The following is a 22,991-nucleotide window of genomic DNA, read 5'->3' on the forward strand; positions in this document are numbered from 1 at the left end:
ACAGGATTTTGAAATGTGAGCAAATGGAGCTGGGATGGCAACATCATTAGTGGGAGCAATATTGTGCTAATCTGAGCTCTCTGAACTTCCTGACCTTTGGCTTTGGACAAGTTACTTCTAATTGCTGAGCTTTTATTTCCTTATCTGTAAACTGGGTACAATAAGAGGACCATCTTAATACGGCATTTCTGAGGATTCAGTGGTGGAACTTTCATTTAAAGTGCCTGGTAGGGGATCTGTCAGCGTTGGCTTCTATCATTAAAGGTGGGAGGGTCACATACATAGCCAGAGGGAGCCATAGAAAGTTCTTGAGCAAGGAAGTAACATCACCTGTTTACCTTTTTTGGGTTCACACAAGATGGGTGGATAACTGAGATGCCTTTGACAAAACAGATTTGGGAAATGCCAGGTCTGGGGTGGGTGGTGGGAGCAGAGGTGTAGGGGTACCACCCAGTGACTGAAGTAACTGCCAGTCCCTTTTGAAGAACAGGCATGTTGCTTGGTGGTGGACCTCCGGTGCCTTGATGATGGTGCAGTAGACAGCTGTACTTTGTGTCTGTCCTGAACCTGATGCCTCTTATGGTAATTGCAACCCTATTTTTTCTGGGGGAGGGGAATCCCTCTTCCCACTTGCCCCAACCCCAGGTCCTTCTGGCAGGGTTAACCCCACCCCCTTCCTAGAGGGGCTCCATATAGTCAGATCTGGCCAATCTTGCTGTGATTGGCTCAGGCAGGTCACGTGACCCAAATGGGTCCAGTGAAAGAAAATCCAAGACTTTGGCTGGAACTACTGGGAAACAGCTCCTGCTATGAATATGTAAAGTTACATATTCATAAATTCTGGGGAATTAGGATGAGAACATCTTTGGAAGCCATTATTCACCCTACCATGATGGTAGGTGTGAGTTAGGAGCTGCCCAGGACACTATGTGGAGAGAACTGCATGAGAATGAAGTCATCACAGAGGGAAGCGGAGCTGAGAGATTGTAGAAACACTGAGGTTATCGTTTGAGCACCTGGATCCAGCTATGCCTTAGGTGAGGTACCACCCAAGACTTTTCAATTATTCCCTTAATTGTTTTACTCCAGGTTGAGTTTTTTAAATTAAAAAAAAATTTTTTTGTTTTAAAAATTTTTGGTCACTTGTGTCTGGAAAAGCCCAGACTAATAAATTCAACCACTTACAAACTCCAGGAGACCCTCAGGCACTCTTCTTTTTTTTTTTTTTACAAGTGAAAACATTCTCTGCTGTTGTTTTTGTGCCAGCTTTAGGGTTTCCAGAGAGGTTTGGGGCAGAGAATGGAAAGTGAAGATGTGGGAACTAAGTCCCTCCAGCCCCAAGGTTGAGCGAACCCCCTCCCAGCTAATTATACCACAGGGTTTGGGATCAGAGCCCCCATCACTAAACTTTAGGAGTCCTGGAAGATAGAACTGGAATTATACCACTGAAACTTGGATAGCTTGGTGTGTGCCAGGCATTGTGCTCAGAAAGGTGTGTGCCTCATCGGAAAGCTCACCTCAACCCTGTGCTGCTCCTCCCTTTGCAGATTTAGAGATCAAGGCTCTCTGCAAGAACCGGAGGCAAGACTTGAACCGAAATTTCCCTTTTCAAGGGCCCTTGGTTCTTGACCATAAAACAAAATTACTTAAGAGGTCTTGTCACCGGATTACCATTTGGTGAGCACTAGGTGCGGTGTTGACATTTTATCTGGATTATTTCAAGTCCTCCTAACTTGCTGGACGTTCCCGATTAAGGAGAAACAGGCTCCTGGAGACCTGACCTTAATCAGGCAAAGGTGAGTGGAGATGCGGGACTCGAACTCGGATTCTCCATTGAGTTCGGCTTTCCAGGGACATGGACATCAACTGTGCTACTTAGGCTCGCTCACGTGCTCACACACCTTCGCGATGGGGCTCTCATCACCTTAGCGGCGTCTTCCCCCCGGACTTCTTGGGATAATTCCCTCTTGGCTTGGACCATCTCCTCAAGCCCAAGTAGGTGAAGCAAAAGGGGCAGTGCCGAAGGGTCTGGTCCGGCGTCGTCCGCAGTGCGGCAGGTGGCGGCGCCCAGCCCAGAACCGCGAGCTCTCTGGCCCGGCCGGACGGCTGCAGAGGGGGTGGGCGCAACGCTGGGAACAGCGGCCGGCTCCGGAGGGCGCGGGGAGGGGCGCGGCGAGTGCGCGCTTGCGCGGTCGGGGGGACCCGCGGAGGCGCGCGGGGAGCGTGCGCGGCGATGCGCGCGTGCGCGGTGTTGGGTGTGGGGGTGTGTGGGGGTCGCCGCGGAGGCGCGCGGCACGGCGGGAACATGGCGCGCGGGGCCGGCGCGCGCGCCTAGCTGGCGGGACCGTTAGCTCGAGGCGGACGCGGCCCGGGCCCCGCGGAGATGGAGCAGTCGCCGCCGCCGGCGCTCGAGCCCACCCCGGGGTCGACCCCGGCACGGAGCCGTAGGCGGCGGGAGCCCGAGTCACCGCCGGCGCCGCCTCCGGTGAGTGCGTGAGGGGCGCGGGCCGGGAGACTTTCTTTGTGAAACTCCGTCGGTGCGAGCCGGGCCGGGCCTGACGAGCGCCCGCGAGGCGGAACCCGCCCCGTCGTCCGGGTTCGAGCCCTGCCTCGCGCCACTCGGCAGCGGGACCCGGGCTGTTGCCTGCCCGCCTCAGTTTCCGCGGGAGTGTGTGTCCGCGCACGGGGGGCCGTATACAGTCGGCGCCTAATGCGCGCGGTGCCAATCCCTTGCCTCCGTCCCCGCTGGGCGGTGGCTGCCTGTGACCCGGGCCCACGGGAGAGGTAGACCGCAGCCGCTAGGAGACAGGTGTCGGCCAGCCCCGGGAGGCTCAGGTGCAGACAGCCCCAGGTGGAGTCTAAGGCAGTGAGCTGTCCGTTCCCGGAAGGAAGCAAGTCTGTCGGTGTCTCAGCACAGAGTGATTTTGGAATGCTTTACATCCATCTCAGCGTGGTGGTGTGTTTGGGGTATTTATCGGTCAGGGTGAAGGAAGTTGAGTGAAATGGACTTCGGAGGTGTGGCTCCGGCTGGATGGGATGGGATGCCCCCGAGCATTGGGCTCTCCAAACAGCCAGGGCATAGGAATAATCTGGAGCGCTTGATAAATATACAGGCGTCACAACTCACCCCAGGCCCAAGGACTCAGACTCTCCAAAGCAGAGGAGCAGATTTTGAATTTTTAACAAGCTCCTGAGTGATTATATCAGGCACATTTGACAAGCACTGTTTTAGTGTAAGCCTCCTGCGAGCAGGGACCTGATCTGTTCATTGCTCACCATGGCATCCTGGTATCAGGCGCAGTGCTTAGCACATGGTAGATGGTCAGTACATATTTGTAGAAAGACTAAATGACTTAGGGAGTTTCCAAAATAGGAGTTCTTGTACTTTCAGGAGCTTTTTGAAGTTATTATCTCTGTCACATTTACTGTATGATGTGATTTTTCTCAGTCCCAACTTAACGTTTGTAACTGTTTATAAATGCCTTCTTTTCAGTATATTTTAGGCAAAAGCAAGGTATACCTTGCTTAGTATAAACCATCAACTATGTATAATCCTAGCTAGGTTAAAATTAATTCTGAAACTAAATTCTGAATAAAAAAATTGCACTTTTCTTTCTTTTCATCATTTGGGAACACTAGACTTATAGGATTTTGTTCTTTTCAGTCAGGTAAATATTTACATTTTCATCAAAGCAAATCTGAATTACTGTTTATTCAGAAAAGTTGGCAATTTGCTTAAACCTCTGAGTATTTGTAATTTTTATGTGGTATTTTGAAATTGAGATTTATGTTTAGTTCAGAGTCAATGCTAAAGTAGAATTGTTTGAAAGTTATTTGATATTTCAGGAGCTGTTTTTTTCATGTTTTTTGAATTTCAGTACTTGATTTAATTTCAGTAGTTTGTTGTTCATGGACAAAATATGAATGTATAGGAAGACAAAATTTTAGGAATATGCATATGAAGAAGAAAAATTGAAAATTAGGTGCTTTTTTTCTCTCAGCGTTTCATTTTTGTAGTTCATGCACATGTCTTTTTAAAAATTCCTTATTTTAATTGAGATATCAATATAATTGACATGTAACGTATTAGTTTCAGGTGTACAACATAATGATTTGATATTTATATATATTGCAAAGTGATCATCACAGTAAGTCCAGTTAACATCCATTACCATACATAGTTACAGTTTTTTTTCCTTGTGATGAGAGCTTTTAAGTTCTACTCTTTTAGCAACAATCAAATATACAATACAGTGTTATAGTTCTATAGTCACCATGCTGTGCATCCCCATGACTTTTTGTTTTTTAAAGTGTCTTAAAAAACCCCAGCTTTGTTGAGATATAATTAATCTTACAATATGTGGTCTTTTTGTGACTGGCTTCTTTCACTTATCACAGTGTTTTTGAGGTTTATCCATGTTGTACCTGTATCATTTATTTATTGCTGAATAATACTTAATTGAACAGATATACCACATTATATCTTTTCATGCATTGATAGACATAGGTTCCCCCCCCCACTTTTTGGTTATAATGAATGATGCTGCTATGAACATTTGTGTACAAGCTTTAGTGTGGACATATGTTTTCATTTCTCTTGGGCATATCCCAATTGCTGGGTTATATGGTAACTCTATTTTAACCTTTTGAAAAGTTGAAAAACTGTTTCCTAAGTCATTGCATAATTTTGCATTCCCACCAGCAGTGTATGAGAGTTTTACAATCTTGTCAGTACTTGTTATTGGTTTGTCTTTTTTTTAAAATTAATTTTATTTATTTTTGACTGTGTTGGGTCATCATTGTTGCCCACTAGCTTCCTCTAGTTGTGGCGAGCGGAGGCTACTCTTCGTTGTGGTGTGCAGGCTTCTCATTGCAGTGTCTTCTCTTGTTGTGGAGCACCGGCTCTAGGCGTACGGGCTTCAGTAGTCGTGGCACACGGGGTCAGTAGTTGTGGCTCGCAGGCTTAGTTGCTCTGTGGCATGTGGGATCTTCCTGGACTAGGAATCGAACCCATGTCCCCTGCACTGGCAGGCAGATTCTTAACCACTGCGCCATTAAGGAAGTCCCATGGTTTGTCTTTTTAACTTAGCCATCCTAGTAGGTGTTAAGTGGTATCTTATTGCAATTTTGATTTGCATTTCCTTGATGACTAATGATGTTGGGCATATTTTTTTGTGTGTGCTTATCGGCCATTTGTATATCTTTGGAGAAATTTCTGTTCAAATCCTTTGTCCATTTTGGGGGGGGTCCAATTTTTAATTGGGTTATTTGTCTTTTTATTATTGAGTTGTAGGAGTTTTAAAAATATTTTGGATACTAAATTAGGTATATGATTTGCAAATGTTTTCTCCCATTCTGTAGGTTGTGTTTTAACTTCTTTGACAGTGTCCTTTGTTGTAAAAAACGTTTTAATTGTGATGAAGTTCTTTTGTTGCTCATGCTTTTGGTGTCATATCTAAGAATCCATTGCCAAATTCAAGGTCATGAAGGTTTACCCCTATGATTTCTTCTAAGAATTTTATGTTTTTAGTCCTTATATTTAGGTCATCAATCCATTTTGAGTTAATTTTTGCATATGGTGTAAGGCAGTGGTCCAAATTCATTCTTTTGCATATTGTGATCCAGTTGTCCCAGCACTATATATTGAAAAGACTGTTCTTATCCCATTGGGTGGTGTTTGCACCCTTATTGAAAAATCAGCTGAATATGTGTTAGGTTTTTTTCTGGATTCTCAATCTTATTCTATTGCCTATCCTTATGCCAGTACAACACTAGTTGGTTACAGTAGCTTTGTAATAGGTTTTGAAATTAAGTGTAAGTCCTATAACTTTGTTCTTTTTCAAGACTGTTTTGACTTTTCTGGGTCCCTTACATATGGATTTTAGGATCAGCTTATCAATTTCTGCCCAAGAGTAGCTGGGATTTTTATAGAGATTGTGTTTAATCTGTCCTTTCAATGATGTTTTATAGTTTTCAGGCCCAAGTCTTACACTTCTTCCAAAAATTTATCTGTAAGTATTTATTTTATTCTATTAGATGCTGTTGTACATGGTACTGTTTTTAACATTTCATTTCACATCATTGTTCATCACTAGCTCATTGCTAGTGTATAGAAAAAATACAGTTGAGTTTTGGATATATCTTTTAGCTTCATCGTTTAGTGGTAGTCTGTTCCAATTTTCTGTTTCAGATCTTTCCTCGAAAATAGTGAGGAAGAATGGTCTTTGAAAACTCAAGCATGGATGCAAATCCAGGTTCATATCTCTAAGTTTTGGCTCTGCTACTTACTAGTTGAGTTTTTGACAAATCTTAATGTTATATATCCAGTGTTCTCATATGTATAATGGGACAGTAATATCCATCTCAAAGAATTAAGTAAAAGAGAATGTATGTAGGTAGATATTTAGAGCAATGCCTTGCGTGTGGTAGGGATTTGGTACTTTGTTGTTCTTTTGCTAATTAACTCTATTTAAAAGCAAGCCCCAAAGCAAACAAAACTGCCAAACCAAAAAAAAAACCCAAAAAACCCTCCCCCCCAAAAATAAACAAACCTAAAACCTCAGACCAAAAAAAAAAAAACAAACACCAAAAAAACCCCCCCACAAAACAAAAACCTCAAACCTCTTCCTGTCCCCGTCACTTTTCTGTGACCCAGGAAATCCCTGTGAGTGTTTGAGGAACAGTGAAGGAGTCTTTCACACCACACAGTTGTATTGTAAAAGGCTGCTAAATCTAGGCTGCTCTATATGATATTTGACAACGTATTTGTATGTATTATTAAAAATAATAAAAGTATAACTGAAAGCTGTTTGCTCTTACCCCATAGTTCTTATTAATGTCCTGTTCTTTTACTACTTATTTCTACTAAAAGCAGAAGCAGTATTTTTTCATTAAGTTTGTTGATTACAATTCTTATTTCTTTTGAATGATTGCTATTTTTTTAAACATCTTTATTGGAGTCTAATTGCTTTACAATGTTGTGTTAGTTTCTGCTGTACAACAAAGTGAATCAGCTATATGTATACATATATCCCCATATCCCCTCCCTCTTGCATCTCCCTCCCACCCTCTCTATCCCACCCCTCTAGGTGGTCACACAGCACTGAGCTGATCTCCCTGTGTGATGAAGCTGCTTCCGACTAGCTATCTATTTTACATTTGGTAGTGTATGTATATCACTGTTACTCTCTTACTTCTTCCCAGCTTACCCTTCCCCCTCACCGTGTCCTCAAGTCCATTCTCTACATCTGCGTGTTTTTTTTTTTTTTTTGCGGTACGCGGGCCTCTCACTGTTGTGGCCTCTCCCATTGCGGAGCACAGGCTCCGGACTCGCAGGCTCAGCCGCCATGGCTCACGGGCCTAGCCGCTCCGCGGCATGTGGGATCTTCCCGGACCGGGGCACGAACCCGTGTCCCCTGCATCGGCAGGCGGACTCTCAACCACTGCGCCACCAGGGAAGCCCCTACATCTGCGTTTTTATTCCTGTACTGCCCCTAGGTTCCTCAGAACCATTTTTTTTTTAGATTCCATATATATGTGTTAGCATACAGTATTTGTTTTTCCCTTTCTGACTTACTTCACTCTGTATGACAGACTCTAGGTCCATCCACCTTCACTGCAGTACTATTTACAATAGCCAGGACATGGAAGCAACCTAAGTGTCCATCGACAGATGAATGGATAAAGAAGATGTGGCACATATATACAATGGAATATTATTCAGCCATAAAATGATTGCTGTTTTTAAAAAACTTAGAGACAAAGCCTGATGTTTGAATTGAAATTTAATAGTATTATTTTTATTTTGGTGCTTCTTCAGTAGCTGGAGTAGATTACTATTTTGTGCAGGAGGAAACCAGAGACAACAATATAATACAGATATGATGCTTGTAACATATGTTCATTGAATGTGTATTCACTACGAACCAAAGAAAATAATTGTTTATACTGTAAATATTATTTAAACAATATAAACTTACCTTCAGAATCACAATTATAATTAAATTTATAACCCACAGATCCACAGATTGATCTCACAGACATTTCTATAAGAATATTTTATTTATTTATTTATTTTCAAATTTATTTATTTATTTATGGCTGTGTTGGGTCTTCGTTGCTGCCCACAGGCTTTTTCTCTAGTTGTGGTGGGTGGGGGGCTACTCTTCGTTGTGGTGCATGGGCTTCTCATTGCAGTGGCTTCTCTTGTTGTGGAGCACGGGCTTCTCATTGTGGTGGCTTCTCTTTGTGGTGGCTTCTCGTTGCGGATACGGGCTCTAGGTGCGTGGGCTTCAGTAGTGTGGCACGCGGGCTCAGTAGCTGGGGCTTGCAGGCTCTAGAGCGCAGGCTCAGTAGTTGTGGCGCACAGGCTTAGTTGCTCCGAGACGTGTGGGATCTTCCCGGACCAGGGCTCGAACCTGTGTCCCCTGCACTGGCAGGCGGATTCTTAACCGTTGTGTCACCAGTCAAGTCCCTGTAAGAAAATTTTATTTTATTTATTTATTTATTTATTTTTGCAGGACGCGGGCCTCTCACTGTTGAGACCTCTCCCGTTGCGGAGCACAGGCTCCGGACGCGCAGGCTCAGCAGCCATGGCTTACGGGCCTAGGCCGCTCCGCGGCACGTGGTATCTTTCCGGACCAGGGCACGAAGCTGCGTCCCCTGCATCGGCAGGCAGACTCTCAACCACTGTGCCACCAGGGAAGCCCAAGAAAATTTTAAATCAAAGTGTCTGTATTAAAAAAACCCAAAAAACCACAGCCTTTTATTATTAATCATTAGAGAAATGCAAATCAGAACTACAATGAGATCATCTCACACCAGTCAGAATGGCCATCATCAAAAAATCTAGAAACAATAAATGCTGGAGAGGGTGTGGAGAAAAGGGAACACTTTTGTACTGATGGTGGGAATGTGAATTGGTACAGCCACTATGGAGAACAGTATGGAGGTTCCTTAAGGAACTAAAAATAGAACTACCATATGACCCAGCAATCCCACTACTGGCCATATACCCTGAGAAAACCATAATTCAAAGAGTCATATACCAAAATGTTCATTGCAGCTCTATTTACAATAGCCAGGACATGGAAACAACCTAAGTGTCCATCATTGGATGAATGGATAAAGAAGATGTGGCAAATATATACAATGGAATATTAGTCAGCCATAAAACGAAACGAAATTGAGCTGTTTGTAATGAGGTGGATGGACCTAGAGTCTATCATACAGAGTGAAGTAAGTCAGAAAGAGAAAGACAAATACCGTATGCTAACACATATATATGGAATTTAAGAAAAAAAAATGTCATGAAGAACCTAGGGGTAAGACGGGAATAAAGACACAGACCTACTAGAGAATGGACCTGAGTATATGGGGAGGGGGAAGGGTAAGCTGTTACAAAGCGAGAGAGTGGTATGGACATGTATACACTACCAAACGTAAAATAGATAGCTAGTGGGAAGCAGCCGCATAGCACAGGGAGATCAGCTCGGTGCTTTGTGACCACCTAGTTGGGTGGGATAGGGAGGGTGGGAGGGAGGGAGATGCAAGAGGGAAGAGATATGGGAACATATGTATATGTATAACTGATTCACTTTGTTATAAAGCAGAAACTAACACACCATTGTAAAGCAATTATACTCCAATTAAGATTTAAAATAAATAAATTAAAATAAATAAATAAATAAAACAAACAAAAACACAGCCTTTTATTATTCCAAAAACTGCATGTGTGCATGGTATATAATTAGAAAACATAAGACGAGCAAAAATCCCCCCCCGGTAACATTACTAATATAGTGATTACTACTCTTAATACCTTAATACATGACTTTCTGGAACTTCTTCTGTACATCTTTCTATATAACAATATTTGCACACATACAGACAAATGTATATAGGTATTTTAAATAAGACTGTATAAAATGTCTTTAATTATATTTAAAATCATCTTTATTTAGGTATAATTTATAAAAAAAAAATTTATCAACTTAAAGTGTATAGTTGTATGAGTTCTGACAAATATGTATAGTTGTATAATCACCATTACAGTAAAAGTTGTAGAAGACTTTTCTTTTTTATTACTGAGTACTGCTCCAATGTATGTGTCCTGCAATTTGCTATCCAGTTACTAGTCAGTGAACATTTGGGTTTTTTTCTGGTTTTTAGTGATTGTGAATAGAGCTACTATGAACATTCACATACAAGTCTTTGTGTGTTTCATAAGACATACAGACAGACACATATATATATATATTTCGTAAGTGTTTAGGAGTGGGATTGCTGGATTGTATGGTGAACATTATATAGATACTGTTTTGAAACCTTTTTTTTCAGGCAGTGACCCCCCTCCCCACCAACTTTCCATTTAAGTAAATTTTCCTCTTAATAAATTCTCAGACAGTATTAAAAATTTTGCCTATGGGGCTTCCCTGGTGGTACAGTGCTTAAGAATCCGCCTGCCAGTACAGGGGACACGGCTTCGAGCCCTGGTCCAGGAAGATCCCACATGCCGCAGAGCAACTAAGCCTGTGTGCCACAACTACTGAGCCTGTGCTCTAGAGCCTGCATGCCACAGCTACTGAGCCCACGTGCCACAACTACTGCAGCCTGCGCGCCCAGAGCCTGTGCTCCACAACAAGAGAAGCCACCGCAATGAGCCGGTGCACCACAATGAAGAGTAGCCCTGGCTTGACGCAACTAAAGAAAGCCCGTGCTCAGCAATGAAGACCCAACACAGCCAAAAATAAATAAATTTATTTAAAAAAAAATTTTTAACTATCTAAGAATGTTCTTTGAAGCTGTTATGTCAAAATCAGTATCTAATCCAGGATCATGCCTTAATTAATGTCACTGAAGTTTCTTTTAATGTAGCATGGTCCCTTTTTTCATGACTCTGAGTCACTGGGAAGACCAAACCAGTTGTCGTGCAGTTATCTTCTGGATTTGTCTGGTAGCTTCCATGTGGTGCCATTTACCTTGTTTCTTTATTTCCTGTAAACTAGAAGCTGTATAAAAAGACTTGATGGATCCAAGTTAAATATTTTGGCTAGATTATACCACTGGTAATGTCTACTTATTGTTGCGATAAAAGGCTTGTTTTATCATTAATATTTTCTTGCTGTTGAGAAACAGAAAGCAGTTATAATATCCTTCTATTCTTTAACTAGAGATCAGAGACTAGTCCGTTTTACTAGAGATCAAAAGTAGTATTGGGAGATTGAACAAGCAGTAACAGTAACTAGAGAGTAGAACAGTAAAAGGGGGGAAGCAGGTGTCATAGTATGGCTCTAACTGCCCTTACTGTGACCACTACCAAAAAACCCCTTTTTATCTCATGGCTGTATTACCTCTAGGAGAGGAAATTTCAGTCTGGAGAACGTGCATTATTTAATAATTAATAGTGTAAAGTTAAATTGCAGTAATCTGAAATGTGAGTTGTTGAGATTCTAGCTGACAAATAACTGTTTGTAATGAGGATGTGGTACTATGTTGTGGATAAAGAACAGGTTGCTAAGAAATAGCACGTGGTCAAAGTAAAACAGCAAACCTGACTCTGTTGTAGCTTTGCAAGAGTGAAAAAAAAGTTTAGCTGTGACTGTTAAATATGGAAGGCATCTTATTGTATATGGTTTTCCTTTTCATGATTATATATCTGGCATTTCCAGGCTGTGACTGGCTAAGTTTGCCATAGTAGAAGTTCAAAAATTGCCATAGTAGTGTTTCAACGTACTGTGGACTTAGTTCAGAAAATGGTAGGAAAATTTTCTTATCAGTATTCTCTGCACTTCCAGAATTGCATAAAGAACATCACTTTGATGAAGATGAAGCTTACTTTGATTATTATTTCCCTCTGTCAGTCATCATAAAAGGAAAGTCAAACCTTGATACTTATATTTTGCCAAATCATGCATATAGAAAGCCATTGGTGCCCATTTTTAGATTATAGATGCAAGAAAAAATAATTTTTGAAGATGAGGAGGGGAAAGTAAGAATAGGTTAAAAGAAAAGACATATTGGAAAAGAATCATCCAAATAAATAGAAAGTAGGAGCAAGTGGAGATGAGAGAAGAGGGTAATTATTAGATTTAAAGGACAAACATTCTAAAAATTATTATTGGGATCTCTTGTGTGACCTTTCTTTCTTTTGTGATTGAACTCTGCAGCATCAAGTAAAGCTGGAATGGATTCAGTTCTTTGGGGCTGAAGGTATTTTTCTTGGTTGTTTTATTTTAGCAGTTGGACTGGGCAGTTTAAGGAATGTAGTTTTAAAATAATAAGTCTAATCTTGACATCCTATGTTCATGGACCAGAAGACTTAACCGTGTTAATATCGCAGTACTCCCCCACATGATGTACAGGTTAAGTGAAATTCCTATCAAAATCCCATCTGCCTTTTTTGCAGAGATTGACAAGCTGATCCTAAAATCCACATGGAAAGGCAGGGTACCCAGAATAGCCAAGGCAATCTTGAAAAAGAACAAACTTGGAGGTCTCACACTTCCCAATTTCAAAATCTACTATAAAGCAACAGTAATCAAGACAGTGTGGTACTAGCTTAAGAATAACACAGGTCAATGAAATTGAGAGTCCAGAAATAAATCCTCACATTTACAGCCAACTGATTCTCAACAATGGTGTGAAGACAATTAAATGGGGGAAAGAATGGTCTTTTCAGTGAATGTTGCTGGACAACAAACAACTGGATATCCACCTGCAAAATGATGAATTTGGACCCTTACCTCACACCATACACAAAAATTAACTCAAAATAAATCGAAGACCTAAATGTAAGAGCAAAAACAATGAAAATCTTATCAGAAAACACAGGTCTGTAAGTGACAACATTTTTATAAATTTATTTATTTATTTTTGGCTGCGTTGGTTCTTCATTGCTGTGTGTGACTTTCTCTAGTTGCGGTGAGCGGGGGCCACTGTTCCCTGTGGTGCATGGGCCTCTCATCACGGTGGCCTCTCCCGTTGTAGAGCACGGGCTCCAGGCATGTGGGCCCCAGCAGTTGTGGTATGTGGGCTCAGCAGTTGTGGCTCGGTTCCAGAGTACAGGCTCAGTAGTTGTGGCGCACGGGCCCAGCTGCTCCGCGGCATGTGGCATCCTTCCGGACCAGGGCCTGAACCTGTGTCCCCTGCATTGGCAGGCGGATTCTCAACCACTGCGTCACCAGCAAAGCTGGTGACAACATTTTTAATGCAAGCATGTTAACCTCCAAGTGCTTATGAGATATTATGCCAAATTGTAGAGCAGAGGAAGTCATCAATTCCATAAGACTTAACCCTGTGACCGTCTTTTACTAAGAGCTTAGTTTCCTGAAATTTTTTTAGTACAGTTTGATACTGAAAAGTATATATTTAATAAGGGCAAACACTTAGGTTGAAACAGTACCTTTTATTTTGGAGTTAATTGGTCATTCCCATTTCCTTCTCAGGAGTTTGCATGCTACTAATATTATTTTGGAATTCAGGCACCTTTATTGGACATTTGGTCCTGTGTATAGTTTCTTGTCCTTGGGAAAAGTATCTGACAGGGGATTGCACAATTTCCTGAGAGGATACTAAAAAAGTACTAAAAACACTGCCACAAATGCTTTTGTTCTGTATGTAATGTCTTTGTGTAGAGTGCTGTCTTGGATCCTTATGGTTTTAGCTTATGTAGAAACAGCATTTTTAAAAGTTGCTCCACTGTCAAATAATGCTCTTCTTAAATTCATTGCTTCTTTCTTTATTTTATTTTTGGCTGCTTTGGGTCTTTGTTGCTGCGCGCGGGCTCTCTCTAGTTGCGGAGAGCAGGGGCCACTCTGTTGCGGTGTGTGGGCCTCTCATTGTGGTGGCTTCTCTTGTTGCAGAGCACGGGCTCCAGGTGTGCGGGCCTCTGTTGTTGCAGCACGCAGGCTCAGTAGTTGTGGTGCATGGGCTTAGCTGCTCTGCCGGCTGTGGGATCTTCCCAGACCAGGGCTTGAACCCGTGTCGCCTACATTGGCAGACAGATTCTTAACCACTGTGCCACCAGGGAAGTCCCAAATTCATTGCTTCTTAATCTCCACAAAGATTTATGAAAACCATTTATAGAAGTTGTTCAGGAAATTGGTCATAAATTCCAAATATATTTCATAAAAAAATAAAATTTTTGTTAGGTATATTTGGAAGAACCATGTAAATTATAGAGTACTGTGTGTTCCTTCCATAAGTATAAGGTCTGTTGGTTTCAGATTATTATCACTAACATGTGCTTACTATGTGTTAAGCACTGTTCTAAGTCCTTTACATAAATTAACTCATTTAATCCTCACAACTATCTTATAAGGTAGTTATTATTGTTATCACTGTTTTACACATGAGGAAACTGAGATACAGCAAGGTTACTAAGTAGTAACTTACTCAAGCTCCACAGTTAGGAAGCTGAGTTGCCCTGGATTCTAATTTAGTAGTTTGGCTCTGGAGTCTACGTTCTTAACCACTGCCCTAGACTATCTTTGATTTGAACGATCATTAAGGAAATAGTCATCAATTAGAACTTTTGCTGCTGAATGTTAGACTTGTTGCAGAATAGCAGTATAGGAATTCCCCTGGATATTTTGTTAAAATCTAGTTTTCATTGTGGGGTTTAAGGTTATGTTGGCACAGTATTCTGGAATTTGAGTCCCTATAATGATGATAGAGCCAAAGAATGAGTACTTGATACTAAGTTTATTCTTTCATTTTATTATCTTTCAACTTTTCATCAATCAAAAGATAAAATTAACTACAATGTAAGCAGTTTATTTTTAAGTATTTAAAGGTATAAAGCTGTTATTAAACTAATGCTTAATGGAGTACCTGACATAAAGGATTCTTGAATGAATAATGGGAATTAAACCAGATAATGAAGAAAAGTATTAAATGAAATGAGTCTATATAAAAATAATAGTTTTTAAGATAGTAAAGAAGTGATTCTAATTTCATATGCATCTCTGAAATAAAAGGAATTATAAAATAAAATCATAGCTTGTATCTTCCTTATTTATTGATGAAGGGAATCAGTCTTTATAATGCAAATTAAAAGTTGTTAACTAAAAACAAAGCAAAATTAATACTATAAGTTATTTATTGATTCAGAATTTTAGCCCAAGTTCAGGTTTGTGAAATTAACATATAATTTTAGTTTCCTGAAAGAAGTTTTTGATTGTTTAAAAAAAAATGGATTCCAGAAATATATTCTTCATTTGAACTTCCTGAGAGAGTTAAATGTAAGTATTTACTTAATAAATATCAATTTTTGAGCTTTTCCTTATTCTTGAAGGAAAGAGTTGAAATAATTGAATGTCTAGAGACAGTTTTACACCACTTTTTGTTTGTTTGTTTTTGCTGCACGGCACAGCTTGTGGGATCTCAGTTCCCCACCCAGGGATTGAACCTAGGTCCTGGCAGTGAAAGTGCTGCATCCTAACCACTGGACCACCAGGGAATTCCCTATACTGCTTTGTTTTAAGTCATGTCTATTTGTGAACTCAAAGCTATTTAGAGAAGGATTTAAAATTTTTATCCTTTGTGAGATGGGTTGTAAACAAATTGGCAGATATTAGAAATACGATTACTCTTCTACTTTAGAGTACATATTTCTAGTTGAAGTTGGAAGAGAGAGAATTAGTCGATGTGTTTGCTAGTTAATTTTTTTTCAAAATGTGGTTGGTTTCCCACCATTGTCATAGCATTTTGATTGATTTTATAGAGGGAGTTGTGAAAGTGAATTTGTGTCAATTTGGCTCAAATATTTTTAAAAAGTTTTGTTTCTTGTGTATTTTATCACTTTTTTTCATAATGAGTTTAGATACACCAGTATTTTAACATTGGCTTTTAAAAATCATGACACTGAAAACATATTATGTTTAACAATACTGCAGAAAATAAAAGTTACTTTTATTAAATTTCCACTTATACAAAGTTTGTATGTAAGACATGTATTTACAATTAAGGATAACGAACTCTTAAATTTTATATTCTCAGCCCAAGATATTTTTGAGCTTCAGTAAATAGAAACCATAATTTATAAAATAGATTGTGTATACCTACCATGAATTACCTTACTTTTGATTTCTGAATGGGACAATAGTGAAGGTAGTAGTTTTATTTTGCAGTGTGGAAGATGATTTCATTGCCTGATTTTCTACCCATTTTGTCCTGTGTGTGTTGTCAGGTCAGATGTTCTCAACCAAGAGTCTTAAAAAATCACTCCATATGTGAGAAAATTATTTCCCTTATAGCTGCAAGTCCAGATATGAACTTTAAAAAGCATGTAAGCAAGTTGTGCTTAAGTGTTGCATTTCAAAGGCTGCCTTAAATTTAGAGGGTTGTGTATCATGGCATTGTAGCATATGTACTGTCAAAAGCATGAGGTCTGTACCTTATTGTCCTATCCATAAAGTGAGAATGCTACCGTTGCTTATTTTACAGGGTTGTTGTCAGGATTAAATGAATTAATATGTATATGTTATTTAAAACACTTCCAGGCACATAGTAAGTGTTAAATAAATGCTAGGGGTGTGTGTGTGTGTGTGTGTGTGTGTGTGTGTGTGTGTGTGTGTGTTGTGTTTTGTTGTTGTTATTACTATTGTTGACCTAAAACAAATAGACTGCCAGATATTTCTCCAGCAAAGATGAGTTTATTTGGGATCAGCAGAGAACTGCAGTTTGGGGTGGGCATCCATGGTGAGCACGCATGGCAAGGAAAGGAGAACACTTCTATAGAGAGGAAGTTGGGAGGACAGTAGTAAAGGAGTCCATGGCTTTTCAGTGGTTGTGTCCTTGCCAGGAAAGAAGAGGAACCTTTCTTCTTCCTGTTGGGCTCTGCTATCGTTACAGGGTATGGGAGCTCCCCTTTCTGGTCTCCCAACTCCATTTAACTGAGGTTTCTTTCCTGGGTGTAGTATCTCATGTTGGAGGGAAAGTGCACATATTGGAAAGTTAATTATGTCGTATTTGAGTAACAAGGAGGGCTAGGAGGGAAAACTCTCAGGTACTTTTTATCTAAAATCCATATGTCGTCAAGATCACAGACACTGGAGATCATCTGAAGTGCTATGTTATCATCAAAGGTTTGGTGGCAAACTTTCAACAGGCTTGGTCCAGATATCTTGGGAAAGCTGTCTCATCAGATGTCATCTGCTTCAATTCCAGGAAATCTTTACTTTCAGATCACCAGATGATGGTGCAGGTCCATTCAGGGTTTGGTGCTTTCTTTAGGTGTGTCGCATGAATCCAAGAGTCTGTTCCTTGAAATTTGGTGATATAAGGGTTGGTTAGCAGTACCTGATAGGGGGCTCTGCAGTGAGGTTGAAGAGAGCTCTTCTGGAGGTGTCTTTTCCAGTAGATGAAATCTTCAGGTTTCAAGGTGTGGTGCTTAAGTATTTTGTCTCCGGAGAGTGCACTATGAAAAGATTGCTCTACCAAAGCACGGTTATTTTTATTTATTTACTTATTTATTTAATGACATGCTACTTTAAAAAAAATAAATTTATTATTTATTTATTTATTTTTGGCTGCATTGGATCTTCGTTGCTGCACATGGGCAGAAAGTTGCTGTGAGCGGGGGCTACTCTTCGTTGTGGTGCACGGGCTTCCCATTGCGGTGGCTTCTCTTGGTGCAGAGCATGGGCTCTAGGCACGTGGGCTTCAGTAGTTGTGGCACGCAGACTCAGTAATTGTGGCCTACGGGCTCTAGAGCGCAGGCTCTGTAGTTGTGGCGCATGGACTTAGTTGCTCCGTGGCATGTGGCATCTTCCTGGACCAGGGATCAAACCCATGTCCCCTGCATTGGCAGGTGGATTCTCAACCACTGCGCCACCAGGGAAGCCCAGAATGGTTATTTTTAATACAAGCGATTATACCTTTGCAATATTGGAGTATCTCTTCTTTTATCAGTTGTGCATCAAAAGAATCAGGAGCCAAGTGCATTAGGCATCCTGTGACTATCTCAAAGGTTAAGAGTTTATGAATTCCAAAAGGGGTGGATTCCAAAAGGGGTGGATCTAAGATTTAAAAGAACCAATGGCAATGCTTTTGACCAAGGTATTTGGAGAGCCTCTACAGATTTTTCCAGTTGAGTCTTAATAAAGCCCTTAGTGCATTTGACTAAAGCAGAGGATTGAGGGTGGTAAGCACAGTGAAAGTATTATACAACTGGCCAAACTGCACAAACTTGTCCAAGTACCTGGCCATTAAATGGGTTCCTGGATCACTATGAAGTTTGAGAGGCGTTCTCTAGGTAGGGATAATTTTTTCCAAAAGGACTTTTTAGCCATAAAGGAGGCAGTAGCCTGTCTGCCAGGGAAGCCTTCAGTCCAGTGTGATAACATACAGACCATAACTAAAACATATTTATATCCATGAGACAGAGGAAGCTGTATGAAATCCATTTGCCAGACCTCAAATGGTCCATTAGGCAGTTTAAAATGTCTGAGAGCAGTACGAACAGGCTTCCCTGGGTTGTACTTCAGATAAATGGGACAAGTGAGGTAGGCACTTTTGGTGGCCTTATTAATGATTTCTTACCAATATTGATTCACAAAGGCTATCATTTTGTCAGTAGACCAATGGTTTATTGCGTGTACAATGGTGAGGACTGGGAATTTTAGAGCCTCTGGTAGGACTTGGTTATTATTTGGTCCAAACCAGAGCTTTCTGTTTTTATCAAGTCAACAGTTGTTGAGTTTCCAGTCTTGTTTTTCTTTTTCTGAGGCCAATTGTTGGGCTTCTCTAGCCAGTTTTTCTAAGTTATCATTTGGAGAAATACCCCTTTCGACCATGACACAGGTTTGGCTATTGTTGGTTCCTTTAAGGGCAGCTTTCCTTGCGGAAATATCAGTAAGGTGATTTCCCTTAAATTTCAGAGAGTCAAGTTTAGAATGCCCTGGAATCTTAATAATAGCTAAAGTGGTAGGTAAAAGTATTGCATCCAGTAATTCCTGAACATAGGAGCCATTTTAAATTTTATTTCCACTGGAAGTAAGAAAGCCATGTTGCTTCCACTACATTTCAAAATCATGAGTTATTTAAGCACATCTACTCTTAATATAAACATTGGCAGTTTTGTCATTGGCTAAAGTATGGGCATACCTCATTTTACTGTGCTTCACTTTATTGCACTTTGCAGATATTGCATTTTTTACAAATTGAAGGTTTGTGGCGATTCTGCATTGAGCAAGTCTGCCGGCGACATTTTTTCCCAACAGCATTTGCTCACTTCATATCTCTGTGTCACATTTTGGCAACTCTCACAATATTTCAAAATTTTTCATTAATTTTATATTTGTTATGGTGATCTGTGATCTTTGATGTTAGTATTGTGATTGTTTGGGGGCACCACGAATTGCGCCCACATAGGATGTTGAACTTAATTGATAAATGTTGTGTGTATCCTGACTGCTCCACTCACTGGCCGTTCTTCTGTCTATCTCTGTCTCCTTGGGCCTCCCTATTTCCTGAGACACAATGGTATTGAAATTAGGCCAATGAATAAACCCTTCGGTTGCCTCTAAGTGGTCAAATCAAAGGAAGAGTTGCAAATCTTTCACTTTAAATCGAAAGCTAGAAATGATTAAGCTTAGTGAGGAAGGCATGTCTAAAGCTGAGATAGGCTAAAAACTAGGCCTCTTGTGCCAGTTACCCAAGTTGTGAATGCAAAGGAAAAGTTCTTGAAGGAAATTAAAAGTGCTGCTCCAGTGAATACACAAACGATAAGTAAGCGGAACAGCCTTATTGCTGTTATGAAGAAAGTTTTAATGGTCTGGATAGAAGATCAAGCTAGCCACAGCATTCCCTTAAGCCAAAGCCTAATCCAGAGCAAGGCCCTAACTCTCTTTGCTTCTGTGAAGGCTGAGAGAGGTGAGGAAGCTGCAGAAGAACAGTCTGAGCAAGTAGAGGTTGGCTCATGAGACTTAAGGAAAGAAGCTGTCTCCATAACATAAAAGTGCAAGGTGAAGCAGCAGGTGCTGATGTAGAAGCTTCAGCAAGTTATCCAGATCTAGCTAAGATAATTAATGAATGTGGCTACACTAAATAGTAGATTTTTGATGTAGATGAAACAGCCTTCTATTGGAAGAAGATGCCATCTAGGACTTTCATAGCTAGAGAGAAGTCAGTGCCTGACTTTAAAGCTTCAAAGGACAGGCTGACTCTTATTAGGGACTAATGCAGCTCGTGACTTTAAGTTGAAGCCAATGCTATTTACTATTCAAGAAATCCTAGGGCCCTTAGGAATTATGCTAAATCTACTCTGCCTGGATGACAGCACATCTGTTGACAACATGGTTTACTGAATATTTTAAGCCCACTGTTGAGACCTACTGCTCAGAAAAAAAGATTCCTTTCAAAATATTACTGCTCATTGACAATGCACCTGTTCACCCAAGCACCCTGATGGAGATATACAATGAGATTAGTGTTGTTTTCATGCCTGCTAACAAAACATCATTTTGCAGCCCATGGATCAAGGACTAATTTTGACTTTTAGGTCTTATTATTTAAGAAATACGTTTTGTAAGGCTGTAGTCACCATAGATGGTGATTCTAATGATGGATCTGGGCAAAGTAAATTGAAAAACATTCTGGAAAGGATTCACCATTCTGGATGCCATTAAGAACATTCATGATTCGTGGGAAGAGGTCAAAATATCAACATTAAAAGAAGTTTAGAAGAAGTTGCTTCCAACCCACATGGGTGACTTTGAGGGGTTCAAGACTTCAGTGGAGGAAGTAACTGCAGATGTGGTAGAAACAGCAAGAGAACTAGAATGAGAAGTAGACCCTGAAGATGTGACTGGATTGTAGCAATCTCATGATAAAACTTTAACAGATGAGGAGTGTTTCTTATAAATGAGTAAAGAAAGTGGTTTCTTGAGAATCTACTCTTGGTGAAGAAGCTGTGAAGGTTGTTGAAAGTGACAAAGGATTTAGAATATTACATGAACTTAGCTGATAGAGCAACAGCAGGAATTGAGAGTATTGACTCCAATTTTGACAGCTCTACTGTGGGTAAAACGCTATCAAACAGCACTGTGTGCTACAGAGAAATGGTTCGTGAAAGGAAGAGTCAATTGATGAGGCAACCTTCACTGTGGTCTTATTTTCAGAAACTGTCATGGCCACCCCAGCCTTCAGCAACCACCACCCTGATCAGTCAGTAGCCGTCAACACTGAGGCAAGACCCTCCACCAGCAAAAAGATTACCACTCACTGAAGGCTCAGACAATGGTTACCATTTTTAGCAATAAAGTATTTTTAAATTAAGGTATATATAGATATATTTTTGGACATAATCCTATTACACACTTTATAGACTACAGTTTAGTGTAAACATGACTTCTAAACGCACTAGGAAACCAGAAAATTCATGAAAAATGCACTAAACGCACTAGAAAACCAGAAAATTCATGTGACTCGCTTTGTTGTGATATTTGATTTATTGCAGGGGTCTGGAACTGAACCGGCAATGTTACCAAAGTATGCTTGTATAAGCCCACCACATTTTGAAAGATGTCTGGCAAAAACAATAGAGTAGTTGCTATCAAGACATTATTTCTGATAACAGATAGCAGAATTGGTTAACCAGCATAACCTTTTATTCTCTGTAGCAAGGAAACCTTGATCACTGCTTCCTACTGTTTTGTGGATTCTAAGGGAGGTCATGGTTCAATTCATATGTAGACCATCTGTAGACTGAGTAAATAAAATAACTTGTTTACCCATGCCTCTGTTTTTTTTCAAATATGTATAGATACTGTATTTTTTTTTACTTTTTAATTTAAAAATTTTATTTATTTTATTTAATTTTTTGCTGCATTGGGTCTTCGTTGCTGCGTGTGGACTTTCTCTAGTTGCGGTGAGCGGGAGCTACTCTTCTTTCTGGTGTGGTGGGCTTCTCATTGTGGTGGCTTCTCTTGTTGCGGAGCATAGGCTCTAGGTGTGCAGGCTTCAGCAGTTGTGGCACGCGGGCTCAGTAGTTGTGGCGTAAGGGCCCAGTTGCTCTGCGGCATGTGGCATCTTCCCGGACCAGGGCTCGAACCCGTGTTCCCTGCATTGGCAGGCAGATTCTTAACCACTGCGCCACCACGGAAGCCCCTTATTGCCATTAAATACATGTATATTTTGTGAATCAAAACAGTATCTAGGGCTTCCGTGGTGGCACAGTGGTTAAGAATCTGCCTGCCAATGCAGGGAACACGGGTTCGAGCCCTGGTCCGGGAAGATGCCACATGCCGCAGAGCAACTGGGCCCTTACGCCACAACTACTGAGCCTGCTCTCTGTAGACCGTGAGCCACAGCTACTGAAGCCTGTGCGTCTAGAGCCTGTGCTCCGCAACAAGAGAAGCCACTGCAATGGGGAGCCCGCACACCGCAAAGAAGAGTAGTCTCCGATCACCGCAACTAGAGAAAGCCCATGCACAGCAATGAAGACCCAATGCAGCCAAAAAATTTAAAAAATAAAATAAATAAAGGCAATAAGAGTAGCCTTTGCTATTTCTTTGTATTTTCTCAATTAGCTGTCTTAAAATGGACAGTTAAGAGATCAGAAAAAGGTTTTGATGCTTAAAGGGGGTCAAGAAAGTATTGTCGATGATTGATTTAGATCAGAGGTTGGCAAACTTTTCCTATAAAGCTCTAGGTAGTACATATTTCAGGCTTTATAGGCTACACAAGTCTCTGTTGCAACTACTAAACTGCCACTGTAGTATAAAAGCAGCCATAGACAATATATAAACAATAGGGTTTGGCTGTGTTCCAATAAAACTGTATTTCCAAAAATGGGTAGTGGGTTGATTTGGATCACATGCCGAAGTTTCCTAAGCCCTGATTTAGATCTTCTAAAAGTTCTTTCAAATTCTAAGAATTAACTTTAAAAAGAAGGAGGTGAGGGCTTCCCTGGTGGCACAGTGGTTGAGAGTCCGCCTGCCGATGCAGGGGACTCGGGTTCATGCCCCGGTCCGGGGGGATCCCACGTG

General features: G+C 40.8%; 1 protein-coding gene across 2 annotated transcripts in view; it reads left to right on the forward strand.

Moving 5' to 3' along the window:
* Positions 1-2,382: 2,382 nt before the first annotated feature.
* Positions 2,383-22,991, forward strand: part of TTC28 (tetratricopeptide repeat domain 28) — a 599,721-nt gene continuing 579,112 nt past the window's right edge. For both annotated transcript variants that reach the window (XM_030860704.2, XM_030860705.2), the window contains exon 1: positions 2,383-2,485. In XM_030860704.2, coding sequence (XP_030716564.1) covers positions 2,384-2,485 — 102 coding nt within the window. In that variant the 5' untranslated portion in view covers position 2,383. The remainder of the gene's footprint in view (positions 2,486-22,991) is intronic.

Source organism: Globicephala melas, chromosome 13 (genome assembly GCF_963455315.2).
Source record: "Globicephala melas chromosome 13, mGloMel1.2, whole genome shotgun sequence".
NCBI lineage: Eukaryota > Metazoa > Chordata > Mammalia > Artiodactyla > Delphinidae > Globicephala > Globicephala melas.